Source organism: Gigantopelta aegis, chromosome 7 (assembly GCF_016097555.1).
Source record: "Gigantopelta aegis isolate Gae_Host chromosome 7, Gae_host_genome, whole genome shotgun sequence".
NCBI classification, from domain to species: Eukaryota; Metazoa; Mollusca; class Gastropoda; order Neomphalida; family Peltospiridae; genus Gigantopelta; species Gigantopelta aegis.
The window spans coordinates 46964339-46989654 of NC_054705.1; the positions used below are offsets into that span (position 1 = coordinate 46964339).

The 25316-nt window shown below is 38.0% G+C and overlaps 1 protein-coding gene across 1 annotated transcript in view; it reads left to right on the plus strand.

The window, feature by feature from the left end:
• The first annotated feature begins 3405 nt into the window (after positions 1–3405).
• The window catches only part of LOC121376735 (multiple epidermal growth factor-like domains protein 10), an 87485-nt gene continuing 65574 nt past the window's right edge, over positions 3406–25316 (plus strand). The window contains exons 1-4 of the mRNA XM_041504499.1: positions 3406–3567; positions 9560–9661; positions 14968–16257; positions 24074–24170. Coding sequence (XP_041360433.1) covers positions 3519–3567; positions 9560–9661; positions 14968–16257; positions 24074–24170 — 1538 coding nt within the window. The 5' untranslated portion in view covers positions 3406–3518. The remainder of the gene's footprint in view (positions 3568–9559; positions 9662–14967; positions 16258–24073; positions 24171–25316) is intronic.

Here is a 25316-nt window from a genome sequence, read left to right on the forward strand (position 1 = left end):
CGCTTCGCTATGCTACGCGATTTTATACCATTTGTGACTTTTATACATCGATAAATTCCTAAAAAATGAGAAACAATACTTAAGTATATATATATATATATATATACTTACTCCCAAAAGAAACGCGAAAATTTTAAAATATTAAAAAACCCACATTTGAATAAACTATGTACAAATCGATTAAGTTGACCAATAGCCATCTTGTCAGCGTATCCAATTCCACAACGCATGAAAAAAACGAGTACAGTGTGACGTCACGCACACTTGCTGAAATTGACGACCAAAATCGATCTGGAATGCAAAACGGGGTGGATCATGAAAGATGCGAATTGCACGTGAAACACTACCAGCCGGGTATAAAAGAAACGCCAGACAGCAATGTTCAACTCATTTTACGAGTAGCGATACAAACGATGCCACGACTTAACGCGGATTCCAGACATAGAGCTTTGGGGAATTTGGAGGCCGGAATGGATGCCAGGCAGGTGCACGTGCTTTCGGTGTCCATGTCTCGACAATCTACCGTCTCATAGACCGATTTCTACAGAACAACAACGTTCGTCGACCGTCCAGTAGCGGCCGTCCCAGAGTGACGTCACAGCGCCAGGACCGTTACATCGTCCGAACTCACATGCGTGATCGGTTTCGTACCAGCCACCACACAACAGCCCCGCAGACAGTGGGAACCCACAACCGCCCCGTTTCCTACACCACGGTACGACGTCGTCTGATCGCCATCCATCTGAAACTGTCGTCGGACCGTACATTGGACAACGTCTCACACAGCGACACCGCCTTGCACGACACAACTGGGCTGTTCTGCATCACGACAGTGGCGGAACCGACAGTGGCCAGAACATCGTCTTCTCCGACGAAAGCCGCTACTGCTTAGATAGGGGCCGACGGTCGTATGAGGGTGTGGATGGCGTCGAGGTGAGCGCTTCACAGATGCGTGTGTTATGGAGAGGGACCGTTGGGGAGGGCCTTCCGTCATGCTGTTGGGTGCCATATCCTGGGGACGTCGTGTACAACCTGTCATTTTCGACAACAACGGCCGAGGACGCGGCAGGGGCGTCACAGCACAGCGCTACATCGACGAAGTGCTCACGCCTGTGGTGGGCTTTTTTCGCGGGTCACCGTCAGATGGTTTACCAGCACGACAACGCCAGGCCACACACGGCACGGGCCACCCAGGCATTCTGGCACAGCACAACATCATCACAATGGACTGGCCAGCTTTAAGCCCGGAATCTGAACCCCATCGAGCACTTTGTGGACGAGGTTCAGCGCATGATGAACCAACGCCCTGCTCCCGTGGTGACACAGCAGCAGCTCCGCCAGGCCGTCGTGGACACCTACAACAACGTGCCAGGGCCTTCATCAGGAAACCTCTTCCTCTCCATGGGTAGGAGGTGTGCGGCGGTCATGGCCAGCAATGGCGGACACACCCGCTATTAGTGGACATGTTTGAGTGGCATGTGACGCCATTGAAGAAGCGCCATGGCCTTGACATTTCAAAATGACAATGCTACCTCGATTTTTAACATGTCAATAACATGAAATCTCATCTTTACGAATTGTTTAAGTTTTCATAGAAACGATTATTTTAAGAACTTTGGGACGTATTTCAATGAGTGCACTCAAAACCTCCAATCTGCGTATTCGCGTTTCTTTGGAGTTAAGTATATATATATATATATATATATATATATATATATATATATATAATATATATATATATATATATATATATATATACATGTATATATTTAGAGAATAACTAACGAGCTACGAGGAATTACGGATTATCTGTCCCGAGTGAATTAATGTTGTAAACCCCGAGCCTCTGGCGAGGGTTTTTACAGCATTAATCACGAGGGACAGATAATCCGTAATTCCTCGTAGGGAGTTGGTTATTCTCTTATTACCCATTGTCAATCTTTAACGATTTTAAAAGTATAGTTACGTTCTCGCTGCTGTAACAACTAACAAGCTCTACCAGCCATAACAATATATTCATACGCGCCGTTTACCGGTGCACACCCAACAGTATCCACCAAAGAATAGTTCCAAAAAAAACCCAGTCAAAAATAATAAAATAAAAACATTTTAAAACATTTGTACATATATTTTGATTTTTAATTCCGTAAATGTTCGTATCGTAAAAAAATATTTGAAGTTCGTAGTAATAGTTTGACCGATGAATGGAATCATGAATGAACAAAAAATAGTCCCGGCAGTATGTAATTGCCAATCAAATCTTGTCTTTTTAAAGCAGGCCCATCAGTGACTGTAGAAGCAATCTGCACACTGTGCAGAGATCGAAAAAATATTACCCCGTATATTTGAGCCCATATGGGTAATAAATATATATATGCAGACAGTGCACCACGACTGGTATATCAAAGCCCGTGGTATGTACTATCCTGTCTATGGGATGGTGAATATAAAAGATCCCTTGTTACCAATAGAACAGAGTAGCCCATGAAGTTGCGACATCGGGTTTCCTCCCTCAATATCTGTGTGGTCTTTAACCATATGTCCAACGTCATATAACCGTAAATAAAATGTGTTGATTGCGTCGTTAAATAAAACATTTCATTCATTCAGACATTCATTACACACACACACACACACACACACACACACAGAGAGAGAGAGAGAGAGAGAGAGAGAGAGAGAGAGAGAGAGAGAGAGAGAGAGAGAGAGAGAGAGAGAGAGAGAGAGAGACACACCACACACACACACACACACACACACACACACATACAGGTAACACTAAACCAATTAATTTCCGGCTGGGTCGACGTTCAAGGTACACCGAACTTTTGATAGAGAAGTTAACACCACAGGTCCTGTGATTAAAAACAATTGTTTCATCTGGGCTAAAAATGTATACAATTTTAATTCATCTAGTACCACTGTGTCAAGTAGCCTTGTGCTTGGAGCATGTATGGAGTACATGTAAAAAAAGGTACTCCAATTTTGTGCGAAGCCACTGGTTATACCGACCACCACTGCAGTTAATACTACCCATATAGTGTTTTTAAAACAAACGTTAACTTGGTCGCCTATGGGATTTTAATTGGTATAGTCAGCAGACACACCTGCTATATTAGATACAGGTATCAAAGGACACAGATAAAGGGGAAATACAGCTCTATTTTTTAGATCGCTATTCATGCTCAATAGACATACACCTACACACAAGGAATCAGAAACTTGACGTTATGAATAAGCGACCCGTATAGGTTCGTACCCGTCCTGAGTCACAGCCTACTAATCGGGAATACCCGATTTTAGAACAAACGAGAAAACTCGCATTTTAGACCCAGAGGGACTCGAATAGGTATAGATAGCTTTTCTGTGTCTCTCTCTCTCTCTCGTTCTCTCGCTCTCTGATTTAAACGATTAAACATGGATTTACAAGTTACAAGGTGTCTACCTGTCTGGACTAGAGGCGACAGATAACGACTTCACCCGGAGATTCACGAATTAATGATCCGGTGTTTTACAAGATGTATGGTGTGGCAGTGTGCGCTGTTTTCGTCGGTGTCTTAGCGAGTGGTCAGTACATTTCGTTATGGTTCAATCTAACAGCTGTTGCTTCATTCATGTAGCTTTTGTTATCTTGTTTTAATAGATGGAGGGGGGAGGGGGGTTAGAACGCAAATTCAGGTCGCTTGTTTTCATCTAGGTTACGTGGGAGTTACAACATAAGGGTGATATAGGGGTGGTTGTAGGGAGGGGGTCAGTAAAAAGCTAGGTATGAAACAGCAGGTGCCTGTCCAGGGGGGAGGGGTGGGGGAGGGGAACCCCATCCCTCTTTGTTCAAAGCGATTTTTTAAATATGCATAAACCCATGCATTTGTCATAGGGCATCTTTTTGTTTTTAATATGCATAAACCTGCATTTGTCATAGGGCATCTAGTTGAGGGGAGAGGGTAATTTACGCAGGAGCATGGCATTCTTATTTATTTTACTTTATTTTATTTATTGTTTTCTTGTATTTACTTTTCACCATCATTTATATCAGACATGTACAACTTCATTTGAAATATCTGGTCCTTACGAAGTTTTAAAAAATATATAGAGGTTATTACCAGAGTGTGTTTCGGTATCGTCAATATCATATATTAGGAATAAAAATTGTATTATGCCAGCCTCTGGCGAGCATAATACCTTATGTTTATTCCTAAACTATATATGGTTGACGATACCGAAATACACGAGGGTAATAATCTCTTTATCATATAATCTCAAACTTAATACAAATCAGCATTTTTGTAAACTGTATTATATACAACTATAATTCCAGTCAGCCATATCGATCGATATTCAAATGACGTATGAATGTGTGATGCAATGTCGTTTTGAATGGGAACCACTTATAAACTAGTGCATGACGTCATGGGGGTTTCTTTTGGTTGTTGTTTTGTTTGTTTGTTTGCTTATTTGTTGGTGTTTTTGTGGAGGGGGGGGGGGGGGGGGGGGGGGGGATAACGCTGGATAGCTCGGGTCACCTCCAGCCCTACCCTTATTGATACCCCACATATCAATATCAATAAGGGGTAGGGCTGGAGGTGACTCGAGCTTAACGGTGGACAACTTTCAATGTAAAGTTACTATTGACATGTTTTTGTTTGACGACCGTTGATGCATACGACATATTACGTCAATTCTGGAGTGTCGCCGCAGTGCTTAAATGTCAATAAACATAGCGCCGTGACCTTGATTAATTTACATCTAATTTTTAGGTTTTCAAATTCTGAAAGTATGTGATATGAAAATAGCACATATTTGAGTACACTAGATACGCTAGCTATTATACGATAAACGTATTTATTTATCTTATTTTATTATATTTCATTCTTTCTTTTATTTACTTTTACTGTCACTTATATCAGTCCCATACAACTTCATTTGAAATGTCTGGTATTTTTTACATTTATTATTTAATTTATTTTGTTTATTTGTTTCATTCCTTTCTTTACTTACACTTCACCATCATTTATATTAGTCATATAAAACTTCCTTTGAAATATCTAGTATTTACGACTTTTTAAAAATTTATTATATTCTGACTAGATTATACATATCGTGTACTTTCTCCACTGACTAGATTATACATATCGTGTACTTTCTCCACAGACTAGATTATACATATCATGTACTTTCTCCACAGACTAGATTATACATATCATGTACTTTCTCCATGACTTTCTCCACAGACTAGACTATCGTGTACTTTCCCCACAGACTAGATTATACATATCATGTACTTTCTCCACATAGATTATACATATCATGTACTTTCCCCACAGACTAGATTATACATATCATGTACTTTCTCCACAGACTAGATTATACATATCATGTACTTTCTCCACAGACTAGATTATACATATCACTTTCTCCACAGACTAGATTATACATATCGTGTACTTTCTCCACAGACTAGATTATACATATCATGTACTTTCTCCACCTAGATTATACATAGATTATACACAGATAGATTATACACTCATGTACTTCTCCACAGACTAGATTATACATATCGTGTACTTTCCCCACAGACTAGATTATACATATCGTGTACTTTCTCCACAGACTAGATTATACATATCACACTTCCTCCACAGACTAGATTATACATATCGTGTACTTTCTCCACAGACTAGATTATACATATCGACTTTCTCCACAGACTAGATTATACATATCGTGTACTTTCCCCACAGACTAGATTATACATATCGTGTACTTTCTCCACTAGACTAGATTATACATATCTAGATGTACTTTCTACTTTCCCACAGACTAGATTATATCGTGTATATCGTGTACTTTCCCACTTTCTAGACTAGATTATACATATCGTGTACTTTCTCCACAGACTAGATTATACATATCGTGTACTTTCTCCACAGACTAGATTATACATATCATGTACTTTCCCCACAGACTAGATTATACATATCGTGTACTTTCTCCACAGACTAGATTATACATATCGTACTGTACTTTCCCCACACTTTCCCCACTAGATTATACATATCGTGTACTTTCTCCACAGACTAGATACTTTCATGTACTTTCCCACAGACTAGATTATACATATCATGTACTTTCCCCACATCGACTAGATTATACATATCGTGTACTTTCCCACAGACTAGATTATACATATCGACTAGATTATACATATCGTGTACTTTCCCACAGACTAGATTATACATATCGTGTACTTTCCTCACAGACTAGATTATACATATCGATGTACTTTCTCCACAGACTAGATTATACATATCGTGTACTTTCCCCACAGACTAGATTATACATATCGTGTACTTTCCCCACAGACTAGATTATACATATCGTGTACTTTCCCCACAGACTAGATTATACATATCGTGTACTTTCCCCACAGACTAGATTATACATATCGTGTACTTTCCCCACAGACTAGATTATACATATCATGTACTTTCCCCACAGACTAGATTATACATATCGTGTACTTTCCACACAGACTAGATTATACATATCGTGTACTTTCCCCACAGACTAGATTATACATATCGTGTACTTTCCACACAGACTAGATTATACATATCGTGTACTTTCCACACAGACTAGATTATACATATCGTGTACTTTCTCCACAGACTAGATTATACATATCGTGTACTTTCTCCACAGACTAGATTATACATATCGTGTACTTTCTCCACAGACTAGATTATACATATCGTGTACTTTCTCCACAGACTAGATTATACATATCATGTACTTTCTCCACAGACTAGATTATACATATCGTGTACTTTCTCCACAGACTAGATTATACATATCGTGTACTTTCTCCACAGACTAGATTATACATATCGTGTACTTTCTCCACAGACTAGATTATACATATCGTGTACTTTCTCCACAGACTAGATTATACATATCGTGTACTTTCTCCACAGACTAGATTATACATATCGTGTACTTTCTCCACAGACTAGATTATACATATCGTGTACTTTCTCCACAGACTAGATTATACATATCGTGTACTTTCTCCACAGACTAGATTATACATATCGTGTACTTTCCCCACAGACTAGATTATACATATCGTGTACTTTCTCCACATAGATTATACATATCGTGTACTTTCTCCACAGACTAGATTATACATATCGTGTACTTTCTCTAGATTATACATATCGTGTACTACAGACTAGATTATACATATCATGTACTTTCTCCACAGACTAGATTATACATATCGTGTACTTTCTCCACAGACTAGATTATACATATCGTGTACTTTCTCCACAGACTAGATTACATATCGTGTACTATCTCCACAGACTAGTATACATATCATGTACTTTCACAGACTAGATTATACATATCATGTACTTTCTCCACAGACTAGATTATACATATCGTGTACTTTCTCCACAGACTAGATTATACATATCGTGTACTTTCTCCACAGACTAGATTATACATATCATGTACTTTCTCCACAGACTAGATTATACATATCATGTACTTTCTCCACACAGACTAGATTATATCGTGTACATATCACAGACTGTACTTTCTCCACAGACTAGATTATACATATCGTGTACTTTCCTCACAGACTAGATTATACATATCATGTACTTTCTCCACAGACTAGATTATACATATCATGTACTTTCCTCACAGACTAGATTATACATATCATGTACTTTCTCCACAGACTAGATTATACATATCGTGTACTTTCTCCACAGACTAGATTATACATATCGTGTACTTTCTCCACAGACTAGATTATACATATCATGTACTTTCTCCACAGACTAGATTATACATATCATGTACTTTCTCCACAGACTAGATTATACATATCATGTACTTTCCCACAGACTAGATTATACTAGATTATACATACATATCATGTACTTTCCCCACAGACTAGATTATACATATCATGTACTTTCCCCACAGACTAGATTATACATATCATGTACTTTCTCCACAGACTAGATTATACATATCATGTACTTTCCCCACAGACTAGATTATACATATCATGTACTTTCTCCACAGACTAGATATCATACTTTCCCCACAGACTAGATTATACATATCGTGTACTTTCCCCACAGACTAGATTATACATATCATGTACTTTCCACACAGACTAGATTATACATATCGTGTACTTTCTCCACAGACTAGATTATACATATCGTGTACTTTCTCCACAGACTAGATTATACATATCATGTACTTTCTCCACAGACTAGATTATACATATCATGTACTTTCTCCACTGACTAGATTATACATATCGTGTACTTTCTCCACAGACTAGATTATACATATCATGTACTTTCTCCACAGACTAGATTATACATATCGTGTACTTTCTCCACTGACTAGATTATACATACATACTTTCACTGTAGATTATACATATCATGTACTTTCTCCACAGACTAGATATACATATCGTGTACTTTCCCACTAGATTATACATATCATGTACTTTCCCCACAGACTAGATTATACATATCATGTACTTTCCCCACAGACTAGATTATACATATCGTGTACTTTCCCCACAGACTAGATTATACATATCATGTACTTTCCCCACAGACTAGATTATACATATCGTGTACTTTCTCCACTGACTAGATTATACATATCATGTACTTTCTCCACAGACTAGATTATACATATCATGTACTTTCCCTAGATTATACATATCGACTAGATTATACATATCACTGTACTTCATGTACTTTCCCACAGATTATACATATCGTGTACTTTCCCCACTGACTAGATTATACATATCATGTACTTTCCCCACAGACTAGATTATACATATCGTGTACTTTCCCCACTGACTAGATTATACATATCATAGATTATACATATCGTGTACTTTCCCCACAGACTAGATTATACATATCATGTACTTTCTCCACTGACTAGATTATACATATCATGTACTTTCTCCACTGACTAGATTATACATATCATGTACTTTCCCCACTGACTAGATTATACATATCATGTACTTTCTCCACTGACTAGATTATACATATCATGTACTTTCTCCACTGACTAGATTATACATATCATGTACTTTCTCCACTGACTAGATTATACATATCATGCACTTTCTCCACTGACTAGATTATACATATCATGTACTTTCTCCACTGACTAGATTATACATATCATGTACTTTCCACACAGACTAGATTATATATATCATGCACTTTCTCCACGGACTAGACTATACATATCGTGTGCTTTCTGGCCTCGCTAATTTCCCCGTGCCGCTGCTGAGACTCGAACCTATGGCACCTAATCGACCGGAATTTGCAGACTTGCCACGATACGTTCTGAGCTATTGAAAAATCCATAACAAAGATGTTCTTTAAAGGAACCGAACTACAATGTGATCATAAGTTGTTTTACGTAATTTGACTAACAACTATCTAAGCGCACGTCTGTGTTCTGATATGTTCTGTTTTTAATCTTTCAGGAATGACTTTCAAGTGCACAGACGACACTGTTTATTGTTCTAAGGACAGCTGCGCAGAGCAGGTGGAAATGAAATGTCAAAAGACGTGTAAAGTTTGCAATGGTATATTACCTTTAATTGCTTAAGTGTTTCCTCGGCTACCAGTGACTGTATATTCGGTGTGTTTCTAGGCTACCAGTGACTGTATATTCAGTGTCAGGCTAATAGACTGTATATTCAGTGTTTATAGGCTACCAGTGACTGCATATTCAGTGTATATTACCAGTGTGTTTCTAGACTACCAGTGACTGTATATTCAGTGTATTTCTAGGCTACCAGTGACTGTATATTCAGTGTGTTTATAGGCTACCAGTGACTGTATATTCAGTGTGTTTATAGGCTGACTGTATATTCACCAGTGACTGTATATTCAGTACCAGTGTTTATTCAGTGTGTTTAGGCTACCAGTGACTGTATATTCAGTGTGTTTCTAGGCTTTCTATATTCAGTGTGTTTCTAGGCTACCAGTGACTGTATATTCAGTGTGTTTCTAGGACTATATTCCAGTGTTTCTAGGCTACTGTGACTATATTCAGTGTGTTTATAGGCTACCAGTGACTGTATATTCTGTGTTTCTATATTCAGTGTTTTTTTAAACTACCAGTGACTGTATATTCAGTGTGTTTCTAGGCTACCAGTGACTGTATATTCAGTGTGTTTCTAGGCTACCAGTGACTGTATATTCAGTGTGTTTCTAGACTACCAGTGACTGTATATTCAGTGTGTTTCTAGGCTACCAGTGACTGTATATTCAGTGTGTTTCTAGACTACCAGTGACTGTATATTCAGTGTGTTTCTAGGCTACCAGTGACTGTATATTCAGTGTGTTTCTAGGCTACCAGTGACTGTATATTCAGTGTGTTTCTAGGCTACCAGTGACTGTATATTCAGTGTGTTTCTAGGCTACCAGTGACTATATTCAGTGTGTTTCTAGACTACCAGTGACTGTATATTCAGTGTGTTTCTAGGCTACCAGTGACTGTATATTCAGTGTGTTTCTAGGCTACCAGTGACTGTATATTCAGTGTGTTTCTAGGCTACCAGTGACTGTATATTCAGTGTGTTTCTAGGCTACCAGTGACTGTATATTCAGTGTGTTTCTAGGCTACCAGTGACTGTATATTCAGTGTGTTTCTAGGCTACCAGTGACTGTATATTCAGTGTGTTTCTAGGCTACCAGTGACTGTATATTCAGTGTGTTTCTAGGCTACCAGTGACTGTATATTCAGTGTGTTTCTAGGCTACCAGTGACTGTATATTCAGTGTTTCTAGACTACCATGACTGTATATTCAGTGTGTTTCTAGGCTACCAGTGACTGTATATTCAGTGTGTTTATAGGCTACCAGTGACCAGTGACTGTATATTCAGTGTGTTTCTAGGCAGTGTGTTTCTAGGCTACCAGTGACTGTATATTCAGTGTTTCTAGGCTACCAGTGACTGTATATTCAGTGTGTTTAGGCTACCAGTGACTGTATATTCAGTGTGTTTCTAGGCTACCAGTGACTGTATATTCAGTGTGTTTCTAGGCTACCAGTGACTGTATATTCAGTGTGTTTCTAGGCTACCAGTGACTGTATATTCAGTGTGTTTCTAGGCTACCAGTGACTGTATATTCAGTGTGTTTCTAGACTACCAGTGACTGTATATTCAGTGTGTTTCTAGACTACCAGTGACTGTATATTCAGTGTGGGTATAGGCTACCAGTGACTGTATATTCAGTGTGTTTCTAGGCTACCAATGACTGTATATTCAGTGTTTTTCTAGACTACCGGTGACTGTATTCAGTGTGTTGCTAGTCGTACTAATGTGTTTCGAGGCCCAACCTGAAGTTTACCTCTCAGTGCTTTCGTACGTACGAAAACAGAGGCTATATATCAGGGAACACTTTGTTCAGTATCGCGTCGCGATTCGCTTCGCACTTTTCAAAGATCGCTACACGATTTTAAAACATTAAACAGTAGTTGCTACTCAATTTTCAATTGTCTAGAAATACTGTAAATCATAAAATATTGGCGATCTTCAAATTTAACGAAATGCAAACAAGTGACATATTACCAACATAAAACTTCAGGACGTCTTATCATACACTAAAGACAAAGTGAGCTTAAGTTGAGATTAAATACTGTTTTTAATCTATTCTGACATCATGCAGCTTAGAGACAACTTGAATTTAGTGGGAAATTGCAGTATAATCACTGACAAAACAATCGTATAAACAGTCTTTAAATTTACTTGTCTTTAAATTTAGCAGCATGACATATTAGCGTCTTGTATGACCTCGCCAAATTCGCTAAAATGTTATGCTCGCTAACAATATCGATAATCAGGAATTTGAACACTAACAAATGTTCACTGTCTATATCAGGAAATAAAATGACGTTTGCAGGTAGTACTAAACCAAATAACTTCCGGCTGGGTCAAAGTTCGAGTTGCACGGTGATAAAGTTTCATCTGGGCAAAAAATGTATGCAATTTTATTTCATCTAGTACCACTGTCAAGTAGCCTTGTGCTTGAAACATGTATGGGGTACATGTTAAAAAAAGTATTCGAATTTTGTGCGGAACTAGGGTAGTCATAGACGCTACCCGTTATCCCAGAAATGAGCAGCTTGACCCCCCCCCCCCCCCCCCCCCCAATTTTTGTCTAATTCACTGTAAGAGTGAGAGGTGGTAGTATTTAAATATCCGTGGCGTTTATGTCGATTGATACGCTGCAGGTAGGAGTTTTAGCCACATATGTTACTATTGTCGTCTATGGGATTTGATTTTGTAGTATACACCCTATAGCACATATTCAGTGCATAATAATAATTAAAATATTATGATTTTGTCATTTTATTTAATTAAACTATACTGGTTGATTAATTGGCTGTCACTCGACAATGCAAGTTCACAATGACCGTGACCTTGACAATAATCACTGTACATGGCTCTGAATGGAGTTTGAATCAAAGTTAGCACTGAGGAAAAGTTGATTTTGGCCTATAATTCATACTGGAAAGATTTCAATAATTTCTTTTTACATGTTATTTGACTTGCCATATACAACTGCTCTTAAATATGGTATTATATATAGGCAACCTGAATTAAGATTTTAATAGCAATTTATTTTTATATTAAAAATAACATGAGCCAATAGTGGGTTAATGTCTTTAGTTTCCATTAACATAGTTAATTTTTCATGTATGAAATTCTGAAAACTCAAATTTAACATATTTATAGGGTGCTAAGTTATATTTTAGACAAATTTGTAGTTTTATGCAAAATTTATGTAAATTTGAAGAAAAACTTTACCAAAAACATAATCAATTTTGTTGTCACTATTGTGCCTTCTGTTCTTATTTATACATAAAAATAAGCGTGTGAAATATATATTTAGATCTCCAGATCGAATTAAAAAAAAAAATAATCGTTAAGTTTGCTCTCATGAAGAGCATTTTAAGTTTATACAAGATTCAGAACCAATTTTTCAGATTTGTTTATCAGCTTTGGAGTAAGTTGATAATTTATTTTATTGTTAAAGCTGTATTACCCAATGTTACTAGCTAAATAAAATGATGGATTACAGATTGTAGGAATACATCCAATATACATATTGTATTCATCTGGATTAGAAAATTATGCAAGAAAATAGATGTTCGAGTAATTATGTCATATAAAAATAGTGTTTTTTTCCCCAGTAATTAATCAAAAATAAATGTGTGAAAACGGCATGATAATTCCAGATATCACAAATATTAAAACCTGCAACTACAGTAGGCTATAAATAAAATATAGTCAGGAATATTGGTGGCTGGCAATGGTTTTGATGGTTCATTATGAAAATCAGCATGACCAATGAATTTGAAATTCCCACATCTGGTAACTTGAAGACACCCACACCCAGCATACAAGATTTCCTCCCAACACTAATGTTCAGGACATTAAGTCATTACTTCATACAGGTATAGCCATGTTGGTGTTTCCTTCCTCAGACAGTGTATTTTTTTAATACTGATATTTCTTTGATGTGCCTGTCAAGGTCTTCATAATCTAAGGGTCAGTCAAGTGCATGTGTTTCAATGGAATTCTTTAAAGGGGTCGAGGCACTCTTGACTATCTTTGTTGTCTCTACATATATACCTGAGTACATACTCCTAACTGACAGTAAATATCTTCAGGAGTTTTATTTTAAAACATTTTGTTGTTTAATATGACATATTGCATTTGTACAAAACTGTATGCAGTATATATGCCTTATGAAGTGTACATTATATTAGGTTGCACTGTAGAAACAACAGTTTCATTGAGGTTGTCAGTTTATGTCAGAATACAACAGATCCTGGTTGTCATAAAAACACATAGCTGGACACTTTTTGAAAAATATATGTTATCAGTATAGGTAGTACTAAACCAAAAAACTTCCGGCTGGGTCAAAGTTCGAGTTGCACCAAACTTTTGAAAGAGAAGTGAACACCACGAGTCCTGTGATTGGTAATAAGTGTGAGTGTGTTGGTTGTAAAAAGAAGTTTCATCTGGGCAAAGTATGTATGTAATTTTATTTCATCTAGTACCACTGTGTCAAGTAGCTTTGTGCTTGAAACATGTATGGGGTACCTGTAAAAAAAAGTACTCAAATTTTGTGCGAAACTAGGGTAGTCATAGACGCTACCCGTTAACTCAGAAATGAGCAGCTTGGCCCCCAATTTTTTCTGATTCACTTTAAGTGTTAGGGGTGGTAGTATTTATATCCGTGGCGTTTATATCGATTGATAGGCTGCAGGTAGGAGTTGCAGCCACATATGTTACTATTGTCGTCTATGGGGTTTGATTTGGTAGTGTACACCCTGCAGTATTACAAACATTAGAAACTCACTCCATGTACAGATAGCGATATTCTAAACAAGAACATGTATTGAATGTGTAATTGTCGTCCTTTAAAAGACTTTATTAAAGGGAAATAGTTTTAAAATGGCAGCAAACAGACATTTGGTTAACAACACCTGGTGCGGGATGTAGCCCAGTGATAGAGCGCTCGCCTGATGCGCGGTCTGTCTTGGATTGATCCCCGTCGGTGGGCCCATTGGGCTATTTCTAGTTCCAGCCACTGGACCACGACTAGTATATCAAACTCCGCGGGATGTGCTATCCTGTCTGCGGAATGGTGCATATAACAATTCCCTTGCTACTGATGAAAATATGTGGCGGGTTTCCTCTCTAAGACCATGTCAAAAGAACGAAAAGTTTCACATCCAATAGCCGATGGTTAATAAATCAATGTGCTCTGGTGGTGTCGTTAAACAAAACAAACGTTTTTGGGTAGAAACTGTCATAGCATTCACATCTATGTCCAATGTTATGAGTAAACATGGATGGCTTCTGTTTTCAGACAATGACTGTTCAGAAGGATACTTCAGAACTGAGAACCTTAACGAACCCTGCCGTCCATGTAAGGAAGCAACAGAAGCAGACAAAGCCAATGGGACGATTAAAACCTATTGTCCACAATGTGAAACTGATGGAAAACATGGCGCTGCGTGTGATGAGGACTGCAGTGAAGGGTGTGTAAATAAGAAATGCGATCGTTGGACTGGTGTCTGTAAAAGCTGTGAACGTGGCTATTATGGGGATGGTTGCATCGAGTGTAACAACTGTGATCAGTGTAGCGATAAAGGTGTCTGCAATGGTAGCTGTCACCACGGGTGGTTTTCGCGTAATTGCGATAGTCCATGCCCCACTAATTGTGCAAATGGGTCATGTAATACTGGTGGCAGGTGTCTTGGATGTCGCAAATCATATTTCGGTAGAAGTTGTGACCGAACCTGTCCTAAGACTTGTCTGAACGAATCTTGTCAACAAGACGATGGCCAGTGTACTGGCTGTAAGGATGGTTTCTATGGATACAACTGTACAGTGAACTGCAGCAGCCATTGCTTAAACACAAGATGTCACCAAACTAACGGATCATGTGTTCATGGCTGTACACCTGGTTTCTATGGAGACTCGTGTGACAGAACGTGTCCCGTGATGTGTCTTAAAAACTCCTGTGACCGCTCAGAAGGCACGTGTAAAGAGGGTTGCAACAGGACCGGTGTGTACGGTCCTTTCTGTAACTATACCTGTAATGGTACCTGCGAGTCTGTGCGATGTCCGAGGGATGAGTCTGGTGATGTGTTGTGCAGTGCTGTATGCATTACTGGTAAAATGGGAGATCACTGCACAGAAGACTGTCCCGCGAATTGTAACGGGTCGTGTGACCACCTATCAGCTAGATGTTTGAATGGATGTATATCTGGTCACTATGGAAATAACTGTTCTGAAACGTGCTCTGATAACTGTCTCGCAGATAGCTGTTTCCAGGACAACGGGACCTGCACGAGTGGGTGCAAACCTGCCTTCTATGGAGCCACGTGCTCCAAGTCCTGCAGTGAGAATTGTAAATCTCCGTGCACTAAGAAGCCAGGACTAACCTGCGTGGACGGATGTGTTAGTGGGTGGCGAGGGAGCTACTGTGAACTGAGGTGTGATGACAACTGTTCTGTGTGTGACCAAGACACAGGGAGATGTACACAGTGTGTGCACGGGTTATATGGCGAGAACTGCAATCGAACATGCCAGGACCATAAGGTGAATGGAACATGTTCGACAACCAGAGGAGGCGAGGTGACAGGAACTATCGGTGAGTATTTAGTTAGGTACCTCGCCAAGATGTATTAACTAACGGTGAGTATTTAGTAAGGTACCTCTCCAAGATGTATTAACTGTGAGTATTTAGTTAGGTACCTCTCCAAGATGTATTAACTATCGGTGCGTATTTAGTTAGGTACCTCGCCAAGATGTATTAACTAACGGTGAGTATTTAGTTAGGTACCTCGCCAAGATGTATTAACTAACGGTGAGTATTTAGTAAGGTACCTCTCCAACATGTATTAACTAACGGTGAGTATTTAGTTAGCTACCTCTCCAAGATGTATTAACTATCAGTGAGTATGTAGTTAGGTACCTCGCCAACATGTATTAACTAACGGTGAGTATTTAGTTAGGTACCTCTCCAACATGTATTAACTAACGGTGAGTACTTAGTAAGTTACCTCTCCAAGATGTATTAACTAACGGTGAGTATTTAGTTAGGTACCTCTCCAAGATGTATTAACTAACGGTGAGTATTTAGTTAGGTACCTCTCCAAGATGTATTAACTAACGGTGAGTATTTAGTAAGGTACCTCTCCAAGCATGTAGTATACTGATGTATTAACTAACGGTGAGTATTTAGTTAGGTACCTCTCCAACATGTATTAACTAACGGTGAGTATTTAGTTAGGTACCTCTCCAAGATGTATTAACTAACGGTGAGTATTTAGTTAGGTACCTCTCCAAGATGTATTAACTAACGGTGAGTATTTAGTAAGGTACCTCTCCAAGATTTATTAACTAACGGTGAGTATTTAGTTAGGTACCTCTCCAAGATGTATTAACTAACGGTGAGTATTTAGTTAGGTACCTCTCCAAGATGTATTAACTAACGGTGAGTATTTAGTTAGGTACCTCTCCAAGATGTATACTACTGACATGTAGTTAGGTACCTCTCCAAGATGTATTTATACGGTGAGTATGTTCGTTAGGTACCTCTCCAAGATGTATTAACTGTACGGTACCTCTGAAGATGTATTAACTAACGGTGTGTATGTAGTTAGGTACCTCTCCAAGATGTATTAACTAACGGTGAGTATTTAGTTAGGTACCTCTCCAAGATGTATTAACTAACGGTGGGTATTTAGTAAGCTACCTCTCCACGATTTATTAACTAACGGTGAGTATTTAGTTAGGTACCTCTCCACGATGTATTAACTAACGGTGAGTATTTAGTTAGGTACCTCTCCAAGATGTATTAACTAACGGTGAGTATTTAGTTAGGTACCTCTCCAAGATGTATTAACTAACGGTGAGTATTTCGTTAGGTACCTCTCCATTTATACAGGTACCTCTCCAAGATGTATTAACTAACGGTGAGTATTTAGTTAGGTACCTCTCCAACATGTATTAACTAACGGTGAGTATTTAGTTAGGTACCTCTCCAAGATGTATTAACTAACGGTGAGTATTTAGTAAGGTACCTCTCCAAGATGTATTAACTAACGGTGGGTATGTAGTTAGGTACCTCTCCAAGATGTATTAACTATACGGTGATGCATGTAGTGAGCAGGTACCTTTCCAAGATGTATTAGACTATACGGTGACATGTTCTCCAGATATATTACACTGACATAGGTACCTCTCCATGATGTATTAACTAACGGTGAGTATGTAGTTAGGTACCTCTCCAAGATGTATTAACTGACGGTGGGTATTTAGTTAGGTACATGTTCTCCAAGATGTATTACACTAACGGTGGTATTAGAATATACTAGTAAGCTACCTCATTTAGTAACTAACGGTGAGTATTTAGTTAGGTACCTCTCCACGATTTATACACTGACATGTGAGTATTTATTTACATGTTCCCATGTACCTGACATGTTCTCTCCACGATGTATTAACTAACGGTGAGTATTTCGTTAGGTACCTCTCCAAGATGTATTAACTAACGGTGAGTATTTATACAGGTACCTCTCCAACATGATTCTCCGTATTTAACTATACACTGACATGAGTATTTAGTTAGGTACCTCTCCACTGACATTAATAACGGTGAGTATTATACACTGACAGGTACCTCTCCAAGATGTATACACTGACAACGGTATACACTCAGGTTCTCCATGTATTACACTAGTTATTTATACACTGGTACCTCTCCAAGATGTATTAACTAACGGTGGGTATTTATACACTGACCTCTCCACGATTTATTAACTAACGGTGAGTATTTAGTAAGGTACCTCTCCAACATGTATTAACTAACGGTGAGTATTTAGTTAGGTACCTCTCCAAGATGTATTAACATGGTCATTTTACGTTAGGTACCTCTCCAAGATGTATTAACTAACGGTGAGTATTTAGTTAGGTACCTCTCCAACATGTATTAACTAACGGTGAGTATTTAGTTAGGTACCTCTCCAAGCATGTATTAACTAACGGTGAGTATTTATGTTAGGTACCTCTCCATGCATGTATAACTAACGGTGAGTATTTAGTTAGGTACCTCTCCAAGATGTATTAACTAACGGTGGGTATTTAGTAAGCTACATGTTCACGATTTATTAACTAACATGTGAGTATTTAGTTAGGTTCCTCTACACTGATGTATTAACTAACGGTGAGTATTTAGTTAGGTACCCCTCCAAGATGTATACACTAACGGTGAGTATTTATACACTGGTACCTTTCCATGATGTATACACTGACATGTGTAGTTAGGTACCTCTCCAAGATTTATACACTAACGGTGAGTGTGTATTTAGGTACCTCTCCAAGATTTATTAACTAACACATGTAGTTAGGTACCTCTCCAACATGTATTCATTTATACATGCTTTGTATTGCCGTATTGAGCATTTAATAACGAAATGTTCTCCATGATTTAGCATTATTGACATGTTCTCCATGCATTTATACACTGACATGTTCTCCATGCATTTATACACTGACATTTATACACTGACATGTTCTCCATGCATTTATACACTGACATGTTCTCCATGCATTTATACACTGACATGTTCTCCATGCATTTATACACTGACATGTTCTCCATGCATTTATACACTGACATGTTCTCCATGCATTTATACACTGACATGTTCTCCATGCATTTATACACTGACATGTTCTCCATGCATTTATACACTGACATGTTCTCCATGCATTTATACACTGACATGTTCTCCATTTATATGACATGTTCTCCATGACATTATACACTGACATGTTCTCCATGCATTTATACACTGACATGTTCTCCATGCATTTATACACTGACATGTTCTCCATGCATTTATACACTGACATTTTCTCCATGCATTTATACACTGACATGTTCTCCATGCATTTATACACTGATATGTTCTCCATACATTTATACACTTGCATTTATACACTGACATGTTCTCCATGCATTTATACACTGACATGTTCTCCATGCATTTATACACTGACATGTTCTCCATGCATTTATACACTGACATGTTCTCCATGCATTTATACACTGACATGTTCTCCATGCATTTATACACTGACATGTTCTCCATGCATTTATACACTGACATGTTCTCCATGCATTTATACACTGACATGTTCTCCATGCATTTATACACTGACATGTTCTCCATGCATTTATACACTGACATTTTCTCCATGCATTTATACACTGACATTTATACACTGACATGTTCTCCATGCATTTATACACTGACATGTTCTCCATGCATTTATACACTGACATACTCCATGCATTTATACACTGACATTTATACACTGACATGTTATGACATGTTCTCCATGCATTTATACACTGACATGTTCTCCATGCATTTATACACTGACATGTTCTCCATGCATTTATACACTGACATGTTCTCCATGCATTTATACACTGACATTTATACACTGACATTTATACACTGACATGTTCTCCATGCATTTATACACTGACATTTATACACTGACATGTTCTCCATGCATTTATACACTGACATGTTCTCCATGCATTTATACACTGACATGTTCTCCATGCATTTATACACTGACATGTTCTCCATGCATTTATACACTGACATGTTCTCCATGCATTTATACACTGACATGTTCTCCATGCATTTATACACTGACATGTTCCCCATGCATTTATACACTGACATTTATACACTGACATGTTCTCCATGCATTTATACACTGACATGTTCTCCATGCATTTATACACTGACATGTTCTCCATGCATTTATACACTGACATGTTCTCCATGCATTTATACACTGACATTTATACACTGACATTTATACACTGACATGTTCTCCATGCATTTATACACTGACATGTTCTCCATGCATTTATACACTGACATGTTCTCCATGCATTTATACACTGACATGTTCTCCATGCATTTATACACTGACATGTTCTCCATGCATTTATACACTGACATTTATACACTGACATGTTCTCCATGCATTTATACACTGACATGTTCTCCATGCATTTATACACTGACATGTTCTCCATGCATTTATACACTGACATGTTCTCCATGCATTTATACACTGACATGTTCTCCATGCATTTATACACTGACATGTTCTCCATGCATTTATACACTGACATGTTCATCATTTATATGCATTTATACACTGACATTTTCTCCATGCATTTATACACTGACATGTTCTCCATGCATTTATACACTGACATGTTCTCCATGCATTTATACACTGACATGTTCTCCATGCATTTATACACTGACATGTTCTCCATGCATTTATACACTGACATGTTCTCCATGCATTTATACACTGACATTTATACACTGACATGTTCTCCATGCATTTATACACTGACATGTTCTCCATGCATTTATACACTGACATGTTCTCCATGCATTTATACACTGACATTTCTCCATGCATTTATACACTGACATGTTCTCCATGCATTTATACACTGACATGTTCTCCATGCATTTATACACTGACATGTTCTCCATGCATTTATACACTGACATGTTCTCCATGCATTTATACACTGACATTTATACACTGACATGTTCTCCATGCATTTATACACTGACATGTTCTCCATGCATTTATACACTGACATGTTCTCCATGCATTTATACACTGACATGTTCTCCATGCATTTATACACTGACATGTTCTCCATGCATTTATACACTGACATGTTCTGACATGTTATCATGCATTTATACACTGACATGTACACTGACATTTATACACTGACATGTTCTCCATTTATACACTGACATGTTCTCCATGCATTTATACACTGACATGTTCTCCATGCATTTATACACTGACATGTTCTCCATGTTCTCCATGCATTTATACACTGACATGTCTCCATGCATTTATACACTGACATGTTCTCCATGCATTTATACACTGACATTTCTCCATGCATTTATACACTGACATGTTCTCCATGCATTTATACACTGACATGTTCTCCATGCATTTATACACTGACATGTTCTCCATGCATTTATACACTGACATGTTCTCCATGCATTTATACACTGACATGTTCTCCATGCATTTATACACTATGTTCTGACATTTCCATGCATTTATACTCTGACATGTTCTCCATGCATTTATACACTGATATGTTCTCCATACATTTATACACTTGCATTTATACACTGACATGTTCTCCATGCATTTATACACTGACATTTTCTCCATGCATTTATACACTGACATGTTCTCCATGCATTTATACACTGACATGTTCTCCATGCATTTATACACTGACATGACATTTCTCCATGCATTTATACACTGACATGTTCTCCATGCATTTATACACTGACATGTTCTCCATGCATTTATACACTGACATGTTCTCCATGCATTTATACACTGACATGTTCTCCATGCATTTATACACTGACATGTTCTCCATGCATTTATACACTGACATGTTCTCCATGCATTTATACACTGACATGTTCTCCATGCATTTATACACTGACATGTTCTCCATGCATTTATACACTGACATGTTCTCCATGCATTTATACACTGACATTTTACTCCATGCATTTATACACTGACATGTTCTCCATGCATTTATACACTGACATTTCTCCATGCATTTATACACTGACATGTTCTCCATGCATTTATACACTGACATGTTCTCCATGCATTTATACACTGACATGTTCTCCATGCATTTATACACTGACATGTTCTCCATGCATTTATACACTGACATGTTCTCCATGCATTTATACACTGACATGTTCTCCATGCATTTATACTGACATCCATGCATTTATACACTGACATGTTCTCCATGCATTTATACACTGACATGTTCTCCATGCATTTATACACTGACATTTATACACTGACATGTTCTCCATGCATTTATACACTGACATGTTCTCCATGCATTTATACACTGACATGTTCTCCATGCATTTATACACTGACATGTTCTCCATGCATTTATACACTGACATTTCTCCATGCATTTATACACTGACATGTTCTCCATGCATTTATACACTGACATTTCTCCATGCATTTATACACTGACATGTTCTCCATGCATTTATACACTGACATTTATACACTGACATGTTCTCCATGCATTTATACACTGACATGTTCTCCATGCATTTATACACTGACATGTTCTCCATGCATTTATACACTGACATGTTCTCCATGCATTTATACACTGACATGTTCTCCATGCATTTATACACTGACATGTTCTCCATGCATTTATACACTGACATGTTCTCCATGCATTTATACACTGACATGTTCTCCATGCATTTATACACTGACATGTTCTCCATGCATTTATACACTGACATGTTCTCCATGCATTTATACACTGACATGTTCTCCATGCATTTATACACTGACATTTATACACTGACATGTTCTCCATGCATTTATACACTGACATTTATACACTGACATGTATACACTGACATTTATACACTGACATGTTCTCCATGCATTTATACACTGACATGTTCTCCATGCATTTATACACTGACATTTCTCCATGCATTTATACACTGACATGTTCTCCATGCATGCATTTATACACTGACATGTTCTCCATGCATTTATACACTGACATGTTCTCCATGCATTTATACACTGACATGCATTTATACACTGACATGTTCTCCATGCATTTATACACTGACATGTTCTCCATGCATTTATACACTGACATGTTCTCCATGCATTTATACACTGACATGTTCTCCATGCATTTACACTGACACTGACTGACATGTTCTCCATGCATTTATACACTGACATTTGACATGTTCTCCATGCATTTATACACTGACATGTTCTCCATGCATTTATACACTGACATGTTCTCCATGCATTTATACACTGACATGTTCTCCATGCATTTATACACTGACATGTTCTCCATGCATTTATACACTGACATGTTCTCCATGCATTTATACACTGACATTTATACACTGACATTTATACACTAAATGATCCGTAAAAAGGCACAGCAGCTAGAGAAAATGGCGTCGCTTATCAAAATTATCAACCTCTGTGAACAGATTGTCACGATGAGTCTAAAATATCCACAGGACATTGATCATTAATTTTAATGGACACAAAAAGTGATTCAAACTGAATCATTTAAAATGCATTCAAGAAAACCAAACTTAATATTTGCGGTTTTGTCTCTGTTTTTAAACTATTATTTAATATGCATTTTGCCAAGTCTTGAGAAAGGTTAGAGTCTGTTTAAAATGTGTCGGCTTTCTCAATCGTTTCGTGAGGATGATGATCTGAAAAAAACACACAACATTTTCTTTCAGCACCACCGCAATTAGACCTGGAATTCTTGATGATCATCCTGGTGACTGTTTTCTCTCTTGTGATCATCATGCTTCTTGTAGCCTGCTTTCTTCTCAGGTGTGTAGTACTTTATTATTACACATTTAAAAACACCACAGATAGGGGGTTGTACAGTTCGTACTTTTTCTCAGCATAGCTTATTTATATTTACTTATTTCAAACGTTAGTCGTGCGAGATCTGTGGTAAAGCATTCAGTTGAGGCGCGATCGTGCGCACGATCGATCACCCTCCCACTGACATCCAAAGGTCATGGTATGCACTATCCTGCTTATAGGACAGTGTATATTAAAGATTCTTGGCTGCTTTTTACATAGGGATTCACTCGCTTGTCTCTCTCATTCGTTTCTTAAAATAATAATAATAATCATAATCATAATCATAATCATAAATAAATAAATAATAATAATAATAATAATAATAATAATAATTGAGGATGACAGGTTTAGCACAAGCTAATCTTCCACCGATCTCTCTCTCACTCCCCCACTCTTTGACTCATTCTCTCCTCTCTGTCTCTCCCTATCTCTCTCTTTCTCTGACTTTTTAACTCTTTTCTCTCTCCCTCCCTCCCTCCTCTCTCTCTTTATCCTTCCTTCTTTATTAGACTCTTTTTATGTTCTCTCTCTCTCCTTCCCCTATCTATGTATTTTTCTGACTCTCTTTCTCTGCTCCCTACCTCTCTCTGTCTCTCTCTCTCTCCCTCCCTCCCTCCCTCTCTCTCTCTTCCTTCTTTATTAGACTTCCTTCTTTATTAGACTCTTTTTATGTCTCTCTCTCTCTCTCCTCCCTCCCCTATCTATGTATTTTTCTGACTCTCTTTCTCTGCTCCCTACCTCTCTCTGTCTCTCTCTCTCTCTCTCCTCCCTCCCTCCCTCTCTCTCTTTTTATCCTTCCTTCTTTATTAGACTCTTTTTATGTTCTCTCTCTCTCCTTCCCCTATCTATGTATTTTTCTGACTCTCTTTCTCTGCTCCCTACCTCTCTCTGTCTCTCTCTCTCTCTCCCTCCCTCCCTCCCTCTCTCTCTCTTTATCCTTCCTTCTTTATTAGACTCTTTTTATGTTCTCTCTCTCTCCTTCCCCTATCTATGTATTTTTCTGACTCTCTTTCTCTGCTCCCTACCTCTCTCTGTCTCTGTCTCTCTCTCTCTCCCTCCCTCCCTCTCTCTCTCTTTATCCTTCCTTCTTTATTAGACTCTTTTTAT